Source organism: Diabrotica undecimpunctata, chromosome 2 (assembly GCF_040954645.1).
Source record: "Diabrotica undecimpunctata isolate CICGRU chromosome 2, icDiaUnde3, whole genome shotgun sequence".
Classification (NCBI taxonomy): Eukaryota; Metazoa; Arthropoda; class Insecta; order Coleoptera; family Chrysomelidae; genus Diabrotica; species Diabrotica undecimpunctata.
In genome coordinates, this window is record NC_092804.1 from 58177061 (window position 1) to 58194479 (window position 17419).

The 17419-nt window shown below is 33.2% G+C and overlaps 1 protein-coding gene across 1 annotated transcript in view; it reads left to right on the forward strand.

Annotated features, from left to right (window-relative positions):
• LOC140433314 (protein takeout-like) overlaps positions 1–17419 on the forward strand; it is a 41041-nt gene that overhangs the window by 13743 nt on the left and 9879 nt on the right. Inside the window, exons 2-3 of the mRNA XM_072521344.1 lie at positions 13617–13709; positions 17051–17198. Coding sequence (XP_072377445.1) covers positions 13617–13709; positions 17051–17198 — 241 coding nt within the window. The remainder of the gene's footprint in view (positions 1–13616; positions 13710–17050; positions 17199–17419) is intronic.

Below are 17419 nucleotides of genomic sequence, written 5' to 3' on the forward strand. Positions count from 1 at the left end.
TGGTATAAAACTTTATTATATATATACATATATATATATATATATATATATATATATATATATCAAAGTATTATATATATATATATATGTATATATATATATATATATATATATATATATATATATATATATATATATATATATATCTATTGCAAAAATATTGCAAAATCTTCGTAGATTAGAATAATGTTCACAACTATCCGAAAACATTTGTTCACGTTAATTATTATATTATATTTGCTTAAATTATTTCCATATTCAGAAAATGTATAATAAGTATTTAGTAGCAAAAGCCTTATATGTTGCTCATTATTATAATTTACAGTACATTCTACGTTTATTATCAGTAATAAAATCAGTAAAGTTCAACGAAGTGATATAATTTCATCATTTAATGATATGTTGATCAATGAGTATAATTATTTATATAATTGATCACATAAATATAGATTAGGCATTTATTACGTTTAGTATAACTATTAATATAAGTGAAAAATTGGATAATAAAAATTAATTAGTAAAATGAAATACAAAAACACAACACGATTTTTTTAATTTCCACAAAATATCGTTTCTTAATATGCTTGCCATAAAATCAGTTTCTCCAAAGAGTTTGTGCAGAACAATTGGTAATACAACTAATAAATGGACGATTTTATTAGTATTGTGTTTTCTACCCAACTTCTTAATAGACTGAGTAACCGAGATTTCCCAATGTTTGTGTGCAAAAAAAATTAATTTATGGTTCGAACGAACTTTTTTTTACATTTGCTGTATTTGCATAAGTCAAAGTATTAAATTTATTAAATCCATAGCCTTTCCATTGGTTATTAGTTTTTTTTATTCTTTTTGCTTAACTTATGTATACTTTTGACCATCTACCACAAGTAACCTTATATTACTATAACATATTTATAACATATTTACCCACAGAATTGTTGGATTTTTAAAGCTGTTAATTCCCTTTTTTTCGAATCACGCTCAAACTATGTTGAGCTTTCGACTCACTGTCTGAAATTTTCATTAGGATTTTCGGGGTCTCAGTTTATCGAGTCCCCAGATCGACACCCTGTTACACACGTCACTTTTTTTACATCTTTAAAGAAAAGAGGGGAAATCTGCATACAGACACTTGTGACTCACACATGTAGTGTTGGGTTCCTAATATCCTAACAAAGTTGTGCCAGGACGAGATGCCCGAGAGGGTTAGACCTTTGACACTTCGTCCTATCACCACTCCATGACGGTCGGCGTTCAACTAAAAATCTCTCCGTTGTCACTCCAGACATCAGAATGGAAGGGCTGGTTAAGGCAAAATATCTCTTCTAATGCCCTGCTATCACCCGATTCCCATTCTTGCTCCCACACATTCATTGGAAAAACTATACCCATACGAACCACCAAGCACTTTCATCTGCCTTAGCGAGGCTGGGGGGCAATCTCTTTCGCGTCGTCTGTCTCTCATTCGCTCCTATTTTGGCCTGCGACTTTCCGAACCACACCGAGGTGCTACTCGCTCGTTTTAAAATTCTGTTGCGTTCTCTCCTATCGTTCTTTTGAAGAGAGCTGCTCCCTGATAAATTTGTGAGTCCGTGTCCACCACTACTTATCCCTCATTATTTTCTATACCATTTCTCTCACGTAATTAAGCATTCTGCTGTTACACTCTCTTTCATCAAACTTCTCTCATCGTGTGTGTCACAGTATTCGAGAGACTACAGTAAAGGCACTAATCGGACTGAGCCCTGCTAAACCTAAAAAGGTAGCTGCGGAAGCAGCCATGGCCTTTGAGCATTTGGGTCAGATAATAATCCAGCAGCCTATGCCCACAGTCCACCTAGGTTCGAAGGTTCGTGATTAGTGACTTCGTCCACTCCGCTACATCACGTTTTGCCTTCCACTGTTGCTGCGACCGACCAATTGAAACTAATCTTTCGGTCAGTCTTATCTCAGTCATCTCTCGCTATCCAATGTTCCGCACCATACAACTATAAATCCTGACCCTTTCACCTGCCAGCACGTGTAAAGGAACACAACCGGTGATCACCCACAGAGCGGCAGTTGACACAGTCCTGTAGGCACATGCTACCCGCAGCAGACTAGTTCTATCGACGCGTACCATGAGCCTCTTATAAGTTGGTTACACACTTTACTAGCGTTGTAGTTTCATGAAAAGGTTAATAATAGTTGCTACTCGACAACAGGATGTCCTTAAATGTTTCTTACCATTTATTTAGTTTTTTCTATGCTGAGGTTATTTTGAACACTTAAAGCCAAATTCAATACGTTTTTCAACCGCCGCAACTTCTTTTTGCATGGAAAATTATTTGCTTGAATATTATTATCCAGATTTAGCCATATGGCTCACACTCCCACTAAGGGGAAAATTCACTCATCCCAGATACCTACGGTATCAAAAGCTCTGGTAGGGCTCTTTCCTTGTTATCGAGCCCTAGGTGATTTTGCATGCTGGAGTATCTCCCAAAAATTTTCGTACACATCTGGCCGTCGAGAGTAGTACAGCTTTCTGCATGGTCTCATACAAATGTTCATTCAGACCCAGCTTTTTATGTTTTCTCGGAGGTTCGTCGGAATGACTTCAGTAGTAGAAAAAATTATAGGTATATATAGGTAACATTAATGGTACTTTCCATTCTCGATTGTCTTCTTATTTGTATTTCCAGATCTCTGTACTTGGCGATCTTTCTGTTGTACTTAATACGCAGATTATTGTTGTTAGGTATCGCTACATCGATTAGTGTTGTTTGTCTCGTTAGTTTATTAACTAGTACGAGATCTGGTCTATTGTGTGGTACTGTTTATTCTGTGAGCACAGTGCGGTCCCAATATAGCTCGAAGTTGTCTTGTTCAAGCATACTCTCTGGGACGTATTGATACTATGGGAGATGGTTTGCTTGGAAAAGTCCCAGTTTGATAGCTACTTCTTGATGAAGGATTTTTTCTACTGAATCATGCCGTTCCTTATATTCAGTTGCAGCAAATACCTGGCAGTCCCCAGCAAGATGTTGGATGGTTTCTTGGGTTTGACATCCATATCGGCATTTGTCGTTTTGGACTTAAGGGTCTTTGATGATATATTTAAGGTAATTTTTTGTTAGTATAACCTGATCCTGAATGGCAAGTAGTGAACCTTCTGTTTCAGGGAACATCTTCACTAATGTCAACCAATAGTTCGACGCTATTCTGTCGACATAGTATTGACTTACTTCATTGGGATGTCGCCCGTGCAGAGGATTACCCATCCAGGTGCGCATTTTTTCGTCCTTAGTAAGGTTTATACCCATTTCTGGTTCACTCAGTTTGATCGGTGTTGTGTCATCTACTGCACACATCGCGCGATGTTGAGTAGATGTCTCAAATAAGTAACATGCACCTGCAAATAAGTTCTTAAATTAGTAATCTGTTTTTCTAATTTCGCAATAAGTCCTCGACTTTCTAAATACCGCGGTAGTGTTGTTCGTTCTTATTGCACTCTAGTGCCTTTGTGAGGTGTGTTCGTACTTTTCGCTGAAGATTTTCTATATCCGTTTTTGTTTACTTAACAATACCAAATGAGTAGCTAAGCTCGGAGCATGCGCAGGTGTTTAGTACCTTAAAAAAATTTGTACTGTTAAGGTGTGAACGAAGCATTTGTTTTACCCTTCGTATAAACTCAGTAGTTATCTCAGGTTTCATTTGCTTATGGTCAATCTTCCGCGTTTGCTTTTCTCCGAGGTATTTATACATATCATTTCCACCCATGGCCTTGATGTTCTGGCCATTTCGCATATCGCATCCGCCTGGCTGAACCTTTTCTTTGATTATATTTACGACACGGCATTTATCAAGACCGAAGTGCATACTAATATCATTAGAGAAATTTTTTACTGTTTTCAGCATGTGATCTAGGTGGCTTCGAGTGGAAGCCAATAGTTTTAAATCATCCATATACAATAGATGATTAAGTTTAGCCACAACAGTATTGTCGTTTTTGATGCTAAAATCTGTATCAGTTGAGTTCAGTAGCTGGGATAGGGGGTTCATCATTAGACAAAACCACAGTGGACTCCTTTTTTCGCTGTATGCTTGGTTAGAAATGACGAAGTCGATGACAAGTTGTTCTTTGCAGCACATGGAACCCTTAGCGCATCCTTTCTGTTAAGACTCTATGATGTTGTTTAGAGCACAGTGTTAGTTGATATGCCGGGCTATAGTAATTGGGTATAAGTAATTGGGCGATTTTTGGGTGTTATTTTAATCCTTTGGTATTAAATAAGTTGTTCTTAGAGTTAGATAAGATAGAATTTTCTGCGGATTAGAAATAGCATGATTAATTAATATTGATAAGCACTCATGAATACTCCAGAACTTCTTAAGCCAGAAGTTGTGAACGCCATCTGGTCCAGGAGATTTCCAGTATTATTATTATAATTAAGATTTATTATTTTATTAGTATTATTAACATAAGTAAACATACTTTTTTTGCAAAACATAAATAACACTAGCGAAAAAGTTTATTTAGTTCCATGACAGCTGCAAGGCGATTAACGTTTTTCAAATACTGTACAGAATGGTTCTGAATTTATTTTGGCGTATATATAACTAGAAAATTTTTGGAGCATGAAAAAGATAAATCTAGATTGGGGGTTAAAACTGGCTAAATTAACTCACTTCATTACCGGTAGTTATTAAATGTTAAGCAAAATACTAAGAAGTAAACTGCCAAGTCGAAACTGAATGTTTTCCCTACTTCATCTTACAAATTAATGGTCAGAAAGTTTTGAATTTTGACCAAGGTCGTTATAAATGAATTATCGATAACAACCAAAAAAATAAAAAAACGTAAAAAAAATTCCGTCAATTTCAACTAAAACCAGCGAGCGACCACCTAGAGCGAAAATTAGCTTAAAGTGGGATATATTTTCGGCAACTATATTGCCAACGTGATAATTTAAAAAGGATTTAAATAATTCGAAAAATATTTTCTCAGTTCACAGAAGCACCAAAAGAACAATGTAACAAGCACGTGGAAAAAACAAAAACGAAATCAACCAATGTGATGTACTTGTGGTGCTGTGAATAAATTAATATAGTTATAAATTCTACTTAGATTCTGAATGTTTGATCGTGTTTATGATGATGATCACTTTTGTTTATAGATACCATTACTAAAAAGGTCTTTTTGAATTTATTACCTTTACGGTTATATTTTATTTTTGAATTTTTTTTTGTCCATGAGCTTCCTCTGAGTATTGGTTTTGCTTTTCTGTGATTGAATGACGTAAAACCCTGAGATTATTTACCAATTCGAGCTAGCCCATAACAGATTTTTGTTTCATTAATTTTTTTTTTATTTAGCTTTACGTGTCTCGACAGCCTAGGTCACTGACACAGGTACAATTTCATTACATTACATTACAAGAATATACAGTAATATTACAATTAATAAAGAAATACATTAAATATTGGTACAATTATTAATTATCAAATTCTAAACTACGTTTCTTCTTCTAAATTTCCTGGTAAAGCTTGGTTTCATAGAGGAAATTAGTAAGGTTTTGGAATTGATCTGGCAAACTGTGAATATTTTGTAGGTTTCGACTCAAAAGATTATTTTTTTTTTCGTTGTTAAAGTGGGGACAGTCTACGAGAATATGTTTAACAGATAGAATATTACCACAATGTGTACATGTAGGTGGATCTTGAAAAGTCATTAAATGTTTATGAGTTAGTCTTGTAGGGCCGATTCTAAGTCGGCCAATTAAGATTTTGTTTTTTCATGTCATGGAAGGAAACTCAAGCTTTTTAACGCTGGGATGGATGTCACGAAGCTTGGAAGGGATTTTATTCCAGTGATCTTGCCAAGACATTTGGATGCTATTTTTAAAGTACGACTGTAAATCTGTATGTAGTTGTATGTTTTCAGGCTCCATATTAGAAGACGAGGCTTCTTTTGAAAAGAGGTCGGTTAGTTCGTTACCTTGGATTCCTACATGAGAAGGAATCCAGATCATGGTTATGAATACTCCCATTGAGATTAAACTATCTAAAGAGTTTTAAGTAGCTTGACCCAAAGGATGTACCGTATACATAGTTTTGAGAGAATAGATAGACGATAAAGAGTCTGTACATATTGCTACTTTTATATATTTTGGAGATAGTAAGTTTGTAGCTTGGAGAATAGAGAATAATTCAGCAGTATGTATGCAGCAGAAGAGCAGAAGATTACAAGATATGATTAAATCTGTGTTTGAAGTTACAGCACATCCAACAGCTGTAGGGCTCTTAGAAGCATCTGTGTATAAAATTTGGTCAAATCTGTTGTTAGCAATTAATTCTTTAAAGGTTTGCCTTAGAAATTGTGGATTTGTCTGGTGTTTATCATAATTAGTTAACGAGATATTAAAATCTGCTATCAATTTATTCCAAGAAGGTTTAGGTGATATTAATATTGAAGTTGTAGCTGAAAGATCGATATTATTCAGATGTGGCGAGAGATACTGTGGCATAGATTGAAGTTTAGTAGGAGAAGGAAAGTTTAAAAGTTCATTACTTAATTATTTATAAGCTGGGTTTTCGGTATTAGCTGAGATTCGAGACGAATATTTTAAAAGGTGTTGCCGGCGACGTAGCCAGAGGGGAAGTTCATTAGGTTCTCTGTACAAACTCTCTGCGGGGCTCGACCTTAAGGCTCCAAGGCATATTCGGAGTACAGTGTTATGTACAGAATTAAGAAGTTTTAAATCTGATGGGCTAGCTGACACATAAATGAAACTGCAGTAGTCTATTTTACAACGAATAAGACATCTATAAATCTGAAGCAAGTTTTCGTCTGCACCCCAATGATGATTAGACAGAGTTTTTAATAAGTTAAGATTTGTCATGCACTTAGTTTTGAGATTTTTTAAATGGTATTTCCAAGTAAGTTTACTGTCGAATGTGAGTCCTAAAATCCGCATACTCTTTACTGCAGGTAGAGAAGTACCATTTATGGTAATTTTAGCATTTATAGTACTGGCTATCTTGCGATAAAACTTAATGATTTTTAATCTTATTTAATCGTCTTTTCAACAGAAAAGTTAAATCCACTTACTGAAGTCCATTCGAGCAATTGGTCAGTAGCATTCTGAAGTAGTTTGCAAGTGGCAACAGTGTCTTTGCCTCGGCAGAAAATTATTAAATCATCTGCGTAGAGTGCAAACTTGACCGGAAGCTCAATTTTATTACATATATTGTTTAAAACAATAATAAAGGGTGTAGGACTCAATACCGGCCCTTGGGGAACGCCATCAGTTTGTTTGAAAGTCCTAGAGATTTTGCCATTTTCTCTTACGTTAAAGGTTCTATTTGTTAGAAATTGATTAATAAATGAAGATATATTTCCAGATATACTGTACTTCTCGAGTTAAGCTATAATAAGAGACAGAGTATCGAATGCTTTTTCGATATCAAACAAAACAGCTATTAGGTCTTGTTTGCATTGAAAGGCGTTAATGATTGATGTTTGGTGGATTGCTAGATTGTTTGCTGTACTTCGATGTGATCTAAAACCTGATTGTGCCAAATTTATTATTTTATATTTTTCTAGAAACCACAGGAGTCTTTTATTGATTATTTTCTCCATAAGTTTACACATTGTACAGGTAAGAAAAATTGGCCTGTAGGAATTTAGATCAGTTGAAGGTTTGGCTTGTTTTTTAACAGGAATTATTATGGATTTTTGCCACAAATTTGGAAATGATTTTTTGGTCCATATTAAATTGTAAATTTCCAGCAGTTTAGCTAGGCTAGGCCTTGAAAGATTTTTAATAAAGATAAAAGGAATGTTTTTTGGACCTGCAGCTGAATTTTTGCAACAGTACAATGTGTCTGATAATTCTTGTAAACGGCATATTTAGAGAAATTTGATCGGATTTTCTGCTATTAGATAAGCTGGAGTTTAGATTAGTAGACATGGGAAGCTGCCAATGACTTGAAGTAAGTCTATTTGTTGCTTTCTTATGAAAAGTTTCACCCAAGATGTTAACAATTTGTTGACTATAAGTGACTGTGCTGTTTTGAGTAAGTATGACAGAAATTTTTGAAAAAGTTTTCTTTACGGTCATCTGATTAATTTTTTTCCAAATTTTGCTAGAAGGAGTGCAGTATTTATGGATGAGACGTGTTTAATTATTAATTTAAAATAAATATAAGTATAATTTTTTTTTAAATACATAAAGAAAGAAGTAGAAACAAAACAATATATATATATATATATATATATATATATATATATATATATATATATATATATATATATATATATATATATATTCTCTTTGTGTGTGTGTTGAAAGCAGGAGTGTTATATTATTCGATAATTAACAATGTTCGATAATTATATCGTTGCACTCTGTTACTAGGTAATTTTAGTATTCAATTTTTTAATCAGAGTAATAGTTAAACAAAATGCCATAAATACGGAATCAATAATGATGCAATTAATTAGATACATAATTATATTAATTGATCGGTGTAATTAATTCAATGATGAAAAATATCTCACTTGATTAAACTTTACCGGTTTTATTATTGATAATAAATTTACAATGTACTATAATTTATCATAATGGCAAAAATTATTTACGAAATGTGAAAAAAAGAAATCATATTAAAGAAATTATTATTAACTTGTTTGCATAAATTATTTTGTCATATAAAACTAATACGCCATACTGTGTAATTTATGAATGTAGTAGTTGTTTTTAAACGTACTTAGGTCGTTTATCTTTAACACACGTTTTTAAATGCCAAAGACATTACCTTTTTTAAATCCTTAATTTATTGTATATAAAAATATTCAAAGCTAAAGACATTTGATGGTATTGTTTATCCTCACAGATGTTATACTTTCTCTTCGTACGGCTTGAAAAAGACTTATTTCTGACCTGCAACACTGGCACAATAATAGTAGCACAAATGTCCGCTACACCTCACTGGTGTCGCTATGACATATTGTCGGTTAAGATACATTATTTCCTGCAGTACTGGCACTTTTTAGTTGTGCGATGGAAGTCGAACCGTGTCAGTAATAATTTTTCGTGCAATACCGACACTTTTGAGTTTTGATTTTAGATATTTTCAAACTGTATCAGTGAAAATTTTGGAGTTGTGTCACAAAGAAAAGGAATAATGTTATTGTTTTAAAAATGTCAGATTGGCACCGTTATCAGAAAAGAAGTGTATTAATCATATCTCGAGCGGGAGTAACGTAAGTAATAATACCAATAGTATTTTAATGTAATAAGCACAATGACTTCGTTGTTTTAAGTTAAAAAAAGACCCTACAGGTAAGTAGTCAACGGAAACTAGAGCTACTTTCTCATAATTAAAATGTCGCTAACAATGAGGAAGGTCATGATCAGTCCAATATGGATAATGTTACCCTTAAATGCACAGAGTGCAACGATGAAGCAAAGCAAATGGGTACAAAATTGCTCTTTTTATAATATACAATATTTATTTGTTTTATTTTAAGCTATTGGCCAATTTACTAAATAGGTACCCTGACAAGCTGATTTCTTCTTATTATTTGCCTTTTTTTTTACTTGCTTTAGGTAGCAGTTCTAAATTGGTACGCATCCTCTCTAGAACTTTTGTTTAGCTCCCAATCTTCTAATGTTGATGGTTCTGATACGGACCCTCATTATGTGAACGCTGACGATGATGATAATGTATCGTCTACATTCACAGAGAGAATTTCTGATAAAAATGTAGAGACTTAAGTATCAGAAGACGTGATAATTAATAAACCTAAAAGTAGGAAAAAAAAGGATTGTCCGCACCAATGGAATGTAACTCATTTCAAAATTTCTTCTAAAACTCGTCGCTATTTAGTTGTCGGCCATACTCACATGAGGGTGACAGCTGCCAGTCTTTTATAGAAAGAAATATTATGAAAGCTTTAAAAGGAGAGCCTATTTATCTATCGACTGATTACGCTATGCTAATCCGATTTGTTCGTTGCAAACAAGCATTCGAAGTACACAAATTATGGTAATAATGATTTTTTGACCTGAAAAAGGTAAATACTAAAACAGCGACAGGTTTCAATGAAGATACTATTAATTTTATTGATATTAGTGAAATTCTTGTAAAAAAAGATCTGGTACTCACTACTATCTTAAAACTTCATTTACACAAGCGGAGATTTCCAGATCAGTTGATACCACCAAGAAAAACACAACAAAATGTTTAGAAAATATGGGTATTATAAAACTAGAAAAGGGTTACACTGCAGCCTGCCAATAACTGAAAATAAGAAAAAATACCTTATTAGCTTTATTAAAGACAAGAGTGTCTTACCAATTCACGCTGATTTTTACATACATTTAAATCATTGTTAATTACCTATATCTTTTTTTTATTATTATCAGTACATTGTTTTTATAGGTTCTTCTTACAGTTGTTAATAAACACATTTTCTCAAGTAACTCATAGTATTCATTATTGTGCCTTAATTTCAATTGATAGGAATAACGAAAAAAATGCCAGATTTGTTTTTGCCTTAATTACTCGTAAAAGACAAGATGTCGATGTGCAATAGTGGCACAAAAAATACCGTATTAGCTTTATTGAAGACAAGAGGGTCTCACCAATTCACACTGATTTTTACAGATATTTAAATCATTGTTAATTATATATTTTTCTATTATTATCAGTATATCGTTTTTATAGGTTCTTCTTACAGTTGTTATTAAACACATTTTCTCAAGTAACTCATAGTATTCATTATTGTGCCTTAATTTTAATTGATAGGAATAACAAAAAATGCCAGTTTTGTCTTTGTCTTAATTACTCTTGAAAGATAAGATGTTAATGTGCAATAGTGGCACTACTCAAAATAAGTGTTGAATTTAAAAGGTCTGCATTACAATTCATTCAATTATTGGCACTCATACTTTAAACACCTGCTCTGAAAAATTACCAGTTTTTGTATTGTGCCAGTATTGCATATAGCCGTAAAATATATGTGCAAATTTATTGCCAATAACTTCAACTGTCTACAGGCTTAACCACTATTTTAGTTTATTTTAATGAATTTGCAAGATTGGCATGCTGTAGCACGAATTGAGGTAGAAGACATTATTACAGTATCGTTACCATAATTGAGCTGGAAGACATTTTTACAGTATTGTTGGCGTAAGTAACAACTTTATTGGTTGCTCTTGTAAGAATATCTGCCGTATTATGATAGTAATAAAGTCTGTTTCAGTATACTGCCTTAAGATACTTTCAATAGAATTGGAGATAAGTTTGATACGTTTTCATTGAACTTGATCTGACAGTATTAGTTGTTGAGAAGGATCTCAGGGTGGTTACAGAATAGGAGGAAGATACGTTTATTTTAGAGAGCTTATCATTATGCCATACCTTATTAAATGCTTGTGAAAAATCTAAAACGCCAAATTTCAATATTATTTTTTTAAGTACATCGCTGCGTTGGCAACCCTATTTATCTGCTCTATTATTCCAGAAACCAAACTGATAAAATGTATAAGTTTATTTGTTGATTATAAAATTAATTCTTAGTAGGGGTATATTTTCAAATATATTAGATATTGTAGCGTGTTAAAATAAATCTAGCGATTCTAATTTATATATAACTATTAATTTGAAGCTTACAGTACGATGTTATCTTATTAACTAACAACTCATAACAGCGCTGCATATACATAAGAAAAGTATTACTTGAGGATCATCTGGAGTAGTCCATGCCATCGATCTTATGTTCTGGATTCATCCTTCTTAGAACTGTGACACGTACCAAGCGTCAGAGATATGCAATTTCGTTACCCCGTACTGTCTTTTGAGGACACTATATCTTCGGGTTACATACAGTAATTCGGACGCCGGTTTCTCGGAATAGCACTTCAAGCATGCTTCTTACAATCTGAAGCGACTTACAAACGACTGAACTTTTTATTGAATACGGACGAGATTCATTTAGTCATCTCAAGGTCTTTGGCAACACAGTGGGCTAGAGAGACGTTATGCGGAACACTAAAAAGATCCTGCTAAACTTCTGTAGTCACGCCGAATCTAGCAGTCTTTTTCTTTGCATAATTTGATACAGATTCTTTAAAGCTTGGTCTTCGGTGATCTTTGATCTCATGTTAAAGGTTCGTGCTTTTCTGTTTTATTTAAGCCAGCATAAGGAGCCAGACGATTTATGTGAACAACTTTTGCTTTACCTTTTGGCTACTTTTTAATTCGATATATTACGTCATTTATTTTTTTTTTTTAATTTCATACGGAGCTTCCTATTGTCTTTGCAGTTTAGGAGACAAACCTTGACGACGTTGTAGATTATAAAGCCAAACAAGATCACCTACTTCAAAGCTTTCATTTTTGCATCGACAATCATATTGATTTTTCATTCTATCACTGGCGAACTGGATGTGGTGTCGGGCAAGTTTATGAATGTTGTTTATTCTGAACTTCAGGCAGTCGACATATTCTTCATTTGCAACATATTCTTCGGAAGGTCTCCAGTCAAACTCTAGATCGTAGGGCAAATGATCTTCACGACCCAACATCAGGCAGGTGGGAATCTGGCCTAGAGTTTCATTCATGATCGAGCGGTAGGCCATTAGGAATAAATAAATGTGCTGGTCTTAATTTATTATTTGTTTCTAGTTCGATTTTTGTCTATAGCTTTTTCTACCAGATGTTTAAAATTGTTTAAAATTGGTCGGTCAGATAGCCAAGCGGGCTGGGCGGCCGGTTCTCACTCGCTTCACTGCGAGTGGTTCAGTGGTTCGATCCCCAGCTCGGTGTACAGAAAACAAAAAGGCTAACGCAGCAGTTTAAAATTCTAAATGAATCTGCGGCTTAGACTAGAATATGCTGGTGTCTGATCGGCCTATGGTGGAGCAGTACGGCAAGAGATGAGGGCTTGCGGCTCAGTGATACTCCTCCATAGATCCCTACCGAAAGGGCGAGCCGCCTAAAATACCGGGTATATATATATAAAAAAGTATGTACCGCATATTTTTTATGAACATTTCTTCTCTGCTGCTCCGTTTTCTAGTCCAAAGTTAATATTTTCAACTTTGGACTACATTTTCGTCTTATTTTTTCCAAATGTTCTGTTGATACTTTACTTGAGTAGTCACTTCATTGATTTCGTTAAAAAAAAGGTAATAAAACATTTAAACATTTAAACATCTAAACATTATACGGAGTGACTTTAACCTTACGGTAAGATAATATATTATGACAAATAAAAGTTAAATCTTAGTTTAAATCTATTGTAATAAAATGATACTTCAATCTATAGCCATGTCATAGGATGAAGAGTTTGAAATCGTAATATTACATAAATCTAATACTTGCATTCTAGAATTGAAGAACTCATTCTAAACTTAACAAAATGAGTACCTTTTGTTAAATTATGCGTATTAATGGACAATTGAAGCCTCTCACTAACCTTTTTAACTTCCTGTCATATCGTCGGTTTAAAAAATAGCAGAATACTCTAGTATAGACACTTGTAAACTTCTTTTATGATGTACTTTAATATTTTCATTTTTATTTAAGTAATCATTATCTAAGTATTTATTTCTCTATTACAGCAAGTTCATTTGGAAGATGCAGCTTAAAAAGTCCAGATTTAGATGAGTGTTTTAAAAATAATACAGAAAGGGCCGTTCGTCTGTTAAAAACAGGTAAATACAATTTATTTTTAATATTTTTTATTGTTGATTATTAACATTTATAATACTAGACAAATAAAAGTCAAGTAATATAACAGCCATTTCACATACAATAGTCTCCTTAGTACGGCGGCCATACTTGTTGCAGACTCAAGAGACTGCTAACTGGCTCTCTCAAAAAAATATTTAAGAGATTCAAGAAATTTAAAAACTTTAGAAATATGTTGTTAATTGTTCAAAAAATTGTTCTTAAAGAGCAATAAGTCCATTTACATAGGCCAGAGTAAACATGACTTTTAAAATATATGGGTTGAAAGGCCTGGTAGTTATTGCAATAGAAAATGTCATGGAAAAACTGTATTAGACACACTATAAAAGAAGAAGTCACTATAATGGATATTTTATTTAAATCGTAATTATCAACGTGACTATTAGTAAACGCGATCGTTGTTCGTCATCCGAGAAGTTCTTCAGAATCAGAAATAATTGGTATTTTGACTTTTTGCAGATATCGAACTATTTTATCAATCTTCATTACAAGTATAGATATATAAAATTCACTTGCAATTACATTTTCTGTGTTTTAAAGATTTTCACGTTTAACATTCATTTCCTCAGGTAGTTGTAGCTTCTTCCGTGTTAATTGTTAGTTGTTGCCCTGGTAACCATTAGGGTCTTCTAACTCTAATGCCACAAATTAGTTTGCATTGCTTCTGTAGTGATTTTTCCAAGTTATAATGCTCTTTTTAAAACTTTTCTGCACCGTAGTGATGACGATCAAATAGTCAGAAATACGTATATACGGTTGCCTTCCATCGATATAACTATTTTGTTTTTTTGTTTTCCTGTTTGTTGAAAGACATGCCATAACATTTTACGTTTATTATTTACTCGGAATAACTTTTTCTTATATATCATAAGAATTATTATATACAGTGTGTCCAATCAAGCCAAAGATATTTTATTTTTAGTTTCATAAAAAAAGTTATTCTTTATAAAAAGTTCTGCATGTTGTAAAACGTAAAATACAATTATCAAATATTAATTTTTTTTAGTCCTATACGCGGTTTGTCAAAAATATGAATTGTGGATACTGTTAACTCTTACATGAAATTCATATTTTTTGACAAAACGCGTATATGACTATCATCTTCATCATCATCATCTTTGGCTAGATAATCCTCTGTGGATCGTGGCCTACTCTAAGATTAGTCGCCATTCTGTTTGGTTTCCGGCAACGTCTTGCCATCTTGTGATCTCTAGTATCACTAAGTCGGTTTTAACTCCATCTAACCACATAATTCGCGGTCGGCTTTTGCATCTTCTTCTTATAGGTGTTCCTGTCGTTAGTTTTTTAGCAATCATGTTGTCAGGCATTCGTATTAATATTCCCAGAAGTCTTTCATCCTTCTGCGTTAGAGTCTATGTTTTCGCTTTGTATGTGAGCACCGGCCTCAGCAGTGTTTTGTATATAATAATTTTAATTTTCTTTGGATATTTTTTGAGTGGAATTGTTTTTGTAGTCCATAGTATGCCCTATTTGTAAGGTTTATTCTTCTTTTAATTTCTTCGCTTGTTTTATTGGTTGTAGTCACTAGCGAGCCAAGGTATGTGAAGGTGTCAACACGTTAAAAGATATGATGCTATTTCCCGTTCCTCATTTGCTATAGGATCCTTAGTAACCAACATGTACTTGGTTTTGTCTTCGTTGATTACTAGACCGACCTATTTCGCTGCCGTTTTCAATTCTAGTAAATATTGCTCAACATCTCGCTTGCTACGTTCTACAGTAGACTCCCTCTTTAACGAGAACTGAAATGGCAGACTAATTACCTCGTTATAAGCGGATCTCGTTATATCCAACAACAATAATACTGTGCATACATATGAATATGTAGTTTTCTAAAACATTAACTTTCTATAGTGAAGCCATTCAGAGCAATATAAGATGCTAATAAATATTGTTTGAATGGCGGTACTTTTATTGTCAATGAAATACATTAAAACAAAAAAGAGTTGTTTACTTTTATTGTCAATGATATACGTTAAAACAAAACATCTGTATTCTGTAAATCTGTATAAAACGTATTTTCAAGAATAACATAAACTACTGTGTCTGCAATTGGAAGAAGTCTGTCATTTTTAACTGCTTTAAATTGTCCAGTATTCTATCTATCATATTTTCTAAAGATGTGAAACAGTTTTATGCTTCTTCATTTGCGTTTTTTCTTTGGATAAAGTTTCTGACAACCTTTAAAACACTTTCCACATCTTGTCTATTAGGACCTATATTATTAGGTGTGAATGGTCAACCCCCTACAATGACACTTGTGAATCATAAATTGTATATTTCCGACTAAGAATCATAAATTGTAAGAAGTTTATTGTGGACAGCACTTAAAAAGGGTATTTATTTATAGCTACGGTCGGACCAAAACGTAAAAAAAAAACACATTTTTCAATCGTATTTTCTCTCGCTATAAGCAAATTTACCTCGCTATAGAGGGTTATAGTTCAATAAAAATTTCACGTTACATCTAATGTGCCTCGTTATAAGCGAAAACTCATAATAACCGTGTTCGTTATAGAGGGAGTATACTGTATTATGCAAATGTCATCAGCGTATGCTAAGATTTGTACCGTTCTATTGTAAATAGTACCGTCGTCTCTAGTCTACTCGTATATGAGTAAAAAAATTTTATATCTGAGGATTGTTGCTGGGTTTATTATTAAGATTATTCAAAACTTTTTTTAAAACATAAGTTTTTTATCTTTAATTATATGAACATTAAAACATTAATACTGGAAATAAATCAACTATAGAAATTCCTATTAGTAAGGATCTTAAGAAAGGCAGCTACATACCACCTGCACTCTTCAAAACATTTCTGAATGAGGCGCTCTCACTGTGGCGAAGAAAGTGCTGCAGTATGTGTATTCCAATCGAAGACGAAAGATTGTACACCATACACTTCGCTGTCAATAAATCGGTAAATAAACCGAGTACTTAGTTGCAGGAGAAAAACTAGATAGCCTAATCGAATTATGCTACGCTATGCTTTATACTCTCTATTCATTGCACGACTGCTGTTCGATTTTACATAACTTTTAAATTTACATTTTACAGTTATTTTAACGTCCTATATTGGTGCAAATAAATAAAAAAAATAAAAAAAGAATTTACGTAAAAAATGAAAATAAAAAACCGATAAGTATAACTATTTTAAATGTATCTTAAGACTCAGACAATAATTTTCCCAATATAGCAGATGTTTTCAGGCCTGCATAGAAAATTTCTCAATTCTGTCATCATTCCTCAAGTATAAGATCATAATTTACTTTTAAATTTTTAGCCACTCCAGAGCTTGGTCTGGGTAGTCTAGATCCCCTGGATATACCTGAATTAACAATAGGAGAAGGAACTGGACCTGTACACGTAATACAAAAGTTTAAAAATGTCAAATTACACGGTTTAACAGAATCCAAAAGTCTTATGGGCCAGTAAGTATAATTTGGAGCAACGCTTTTCTCATACTTAGTTTTGAATTAAAAAAAATCAACATGTGTGCGTTGGCATCATATCCTATAATGAGCTATAATCCTTTTTCTAGATAATATGCAAATATGTCGCTTACAATGCTTGGTAGACCAAAAGCCTCATCACCCGTTATGTAGGCTGAACACACTACCAGTTTTTTTTCTTTCCTACTTCCGCGGTTGTA